Source organism: Carex rostrata, chromosome 16, assembly GCF_964058835.1.
Source record: "Carex rostrata chromosome 16, lpCarRost1.2, whole genome shotgun sequence".
Classification (NCBI taxonomy): Eukaryota; Viridiplantae; Streptophyta; class Magnoliopsida; order Poales; family Cyperaceae; genus Carex; species Carex rostrata.
The window spans coordinates 588,244-591,878 of NC_135933.1; the positions used below are offsets into that span (position 1 = coordinate 588,244).

The following is a 3,635-nucleotide window of genomic DNA, read 5'->3' on the forward strand; positions in this document are numbered from 1 at the left end:
TAGTTATGGGCCTTAAAATATTATTAATTAATTAATAATAATTAATATTTGTCAGCGTGACCTAATGTAAATGTTCTTCTAATTGAAGTGTGTACATTTTCTTGTCGACTAGAAAAGGGTAAAGTTTATTTAAAAGATTTGAATTATAAAAATAAAATACGTTATAGGTATTTGCTGGCCAGAATCAATTTGGACGATGAGGAGTCGAAGGAGAAAGGACGCCATCGTACTTTTTTCTTAAAACAAATATTGTTTGGATATTCTTTGCAAATCAGCAACATATTTAGTTGTATGTATGTATACTAGTAACAAATATATATAGATTTGGATGGCTTCTTTATAATAAGTTAATAACAGAAAGCTTTTGCAGTGTATTGGAGAAGAAAAATATAATTAAAATTTACAAACTTCCAATTAATCTTCCGAATGATCTCTGGATCAATATATACATTGGCAGCCCAATGGACTGTTTAATATATATATATAGAAAAGAAATGAGTAGATTCATGTGCTTTAATTCATTTCTTTAACACTGATTAATTCCTATGTATTTACAAATGACGCAAATTTTCTGTTGTACAAATATCGGCTTTCCAAAATATGCACAGGCTGCATTCAATTATGAACAGTGAGCTAACATGGCAAATTGTCACCATACTAATTTTGTAAACATCTATTGAAACTGTAATAGCAAGTCTTGTTCATATCAGTTAATAGTGTAGTTCACTATGTCATTCTAAAAAAACATAACAACACAACAGTAGTTCCCGATGTTTTAAATAAAGGCATTTTGGGGACCATTTGAATTTCTTTTGAAAAGACAAAGTATACCGTATATTGCATTGGAACATATTTTACAAATTTTGTCCTCACACGATAATGGCAGGAGGGACCAACAATTAAAGGGTTGTCTCCCAATTGGAACTAAACGAGAGCAATTTAATTTCCAATGAAAAGAAAACAAAAAGGATCCGTACATAGAATAGCGTATATCTATTATATATATGTAGTAGTTTATATGTTAAATATTTTTTAAAACAAAAAAGGTAGGACTACAAGTATATATTTTCACTATTGTTATTTAATTTCACACTAAAGTTTACACAATGGCATGAAAATATATAGCCACATGAATATATATATATATATAATTAGTGTTACAATTACAACCTATATATTGTATATCTACCAATAGAAGTAGAACTAGAGTGTTCTTAAGATCGATTACCAAATATAAATATACACCTAGTTTTCTCCTGTAAGAAAAGAAAAGAAAAGAAAAGAAAAGAAAAGAAAAAATAAGATGCTCACATATAATAATGACATGTCTGCCCTTTTGGCAGAAGAGGAGATCTACACAAGGGGCATGTGACTTGACCTAACTCTACCCATTTATCAATACACCCCTTGTGGAATAAATGTGAGCAATTCCCCAATTTTCTCACTTCATGTCTCGCCTCCAGTGCTGCCAAGCACACAGCACAAACGGACTCCTCTCCATTTCTCAATTCCTTGTGCAAGGTTGAGAACCTTGCCACTTGAAGCCTATTTTTAATGGCGGATGCCACTGGATCTGGCGGAGATGAGAATCCAGGAGTTGGTTGATATTGTAGTAATCCAACCTGGAGCAGAGAGATAAAGATGCATTGTTGGAGGCAATCCAGGAGTTGCATTACCAGTATTAGAGGCTTTGGAAGAATCACACCGTAGTAGAATGAAGGAAACCCCATTATATATGAAGTTTGATTGGTTGATTGAGAGAGAGAGAGAGAGAGAGAGAGAGAAATTAATAGGCAATGGCCAATGGAGAGTATTTTTATGGTAATAGATAGCTTCAGCTTCTTATATAGGTTGGGAAGGAGAGAAGCAGCATACCAGACTACCAGTATATATATATATATATTCTACTAGAGTTCTATATATGTGTGTGTGCCCTTGTAAAACCTAAAAATAAAAAATTTGCCCCGGCCCCCATGCGAAATATATGTTAACAAACATCATCCCAAGTCCTAACTCCAGCTACTTGCTTACTAAACAATAATGATTGTTTATAGCCGTTGAATTAGCTAGGCATATATATATCTCTGGCCTAAATGTTAACTTAACTTAGGAAAATTGTCTCTTAAATATTTCGGCTCTGGCTTCATTGGAAAAAAAAACTAAATGAAGTTATTTGGTTGGAACTAATTAATTCATATAATTTAAAATACATTGGCTGTTTTGCAAACAAAAATTTCTATCTTTAGGAGGTATATATATTGATTTTGTTGAATCGGTGTTACGTTGTCTGCTTTATCTTTATACTATGTACATATTTAAGATTTCAAAACGTACGGTACGTGTCTAATTAAATTAAACAGGATTTGAAGAAGCTAGGTTAATTTGTGTGTACAGGGATAGATTTAATTTGGCCATCTCAATAAATTATCCTTAATTAATAAACTTCAAGTCAGTTTGCTTATTCACAGACCATTTTTGGTTCAATTAATTAATGATGGTGGAAATATAATTTGATTATCCAATTAAATATAAAGAAAGAGATTCTATAGTAATACTTCTTTTTCTTCTTGTCTTTCAAGTATAACTTCAAGAAATGGTCACAAAATATATAATTTAGTCTAATTAGAATTAATTAGAATTTTAAGAAGTGACACGCACTTAATTTGTACTTTAAATTATTTACATAAAACACTACTATTCGATCCATAATTATCATAAAAGAAATAAATTATTTTGAAATCATATTTTTATTATATTCAAATTATTAATTACAAATGCCGCTATAATGTTTTAATCTCAAATTTATTACTACACTCTTAGTTAGCTAATTAAGAGCTGCTGCATTAACTCAGATTTTGAGTTAATTATCTAGGCCAATTATATCCAAAATGAAATGCACGAAACCTCTTTAAAATTCGTATTAAAACATATATTGAACGGTCCGAATTCATTCTACATTATTATCTCAATTTGAGTTAATAATAAGAGGATACGGATTATTTCTGGATGCAAATTAAGAGTTATTTGCTAAAGTAGTTAATATTTGGTTGAGTTCAATTACATGAGGTTAGAAAAGCCATTTTGCAATATACAAATTGTTATTGAGAACAACTATATCTTTATTGGTATCCACACAAACATATTTCACAAACAACTGTCAGTCGGTATATATACTAATACAAAGCGGACAGCACCTTGCTCTCTCTCTCTCTCTCTCTCTCTCTCTCTCTCTTAATATGTGTATTTAGATTATTAGATAATAAAATTTTGAACTATAACAGAACACACCAATTACTTGCATCTTTTCAGTTGCACCACTTGGTTGTATTTTTTCGACTGCACCTCTCCAGATGCATCTATTCAGACGAGAGATCAAAATTTCAGCACATATGAGCCGCATAAAATCCATATATGATTTTATAAATTAACTATTAATTTAACTCAAATAATTTAACCAGTATTACATTTCCAACATACATTTAGGCTAAAATTTCTAAACACATAATATTAATTGGAATGCATTCAATCAGATGCCCTGCTTCGTTTCATATTAATAGTTCTGTTTCTAATATTCTAATAATATATGTCAAGTCACATTTGCTGAACATATACCTAATTTACAAACCTGTTAGACT

At 30.6% G+C, this 3,635-nt stretch overlaps 1 protein-coding gene across 1 annotated transcript; it reads right to left on the reverse strand.

The window, feature by feature from the left end:
• Window positions 1–1,264: 1,264 nt before the first annotated feature.
• LOC144567605 (brassinosteroid-responsive RING protein 1-like) lies at window positions 1,265–1,780 on the reverse strand. The gene has a single exon (XM_078317776.1). It carries the CDS (start codon window positions 1,728–1,730, stop codon window positions 1,308–1,310), a length of 423 nt encoding a protein of 140 aa, XP_078173902.1. The 5' UTR covers window positions 1,731–1,780; the 3' UTR covers window positions 1,265–1,307.
• Window positions 1,781–3,635: the final 1,855 nt, after the last annotated feature.

Coding starts and splice junctions, on each gene's coding strand:
- LOC144567605 (XM_078317776.1), bottom strand. CDS start 1,730: ATGGGGTTTCCTTCATTCTACTACGGTGTGATTCTTCCAAAGCCTCTA.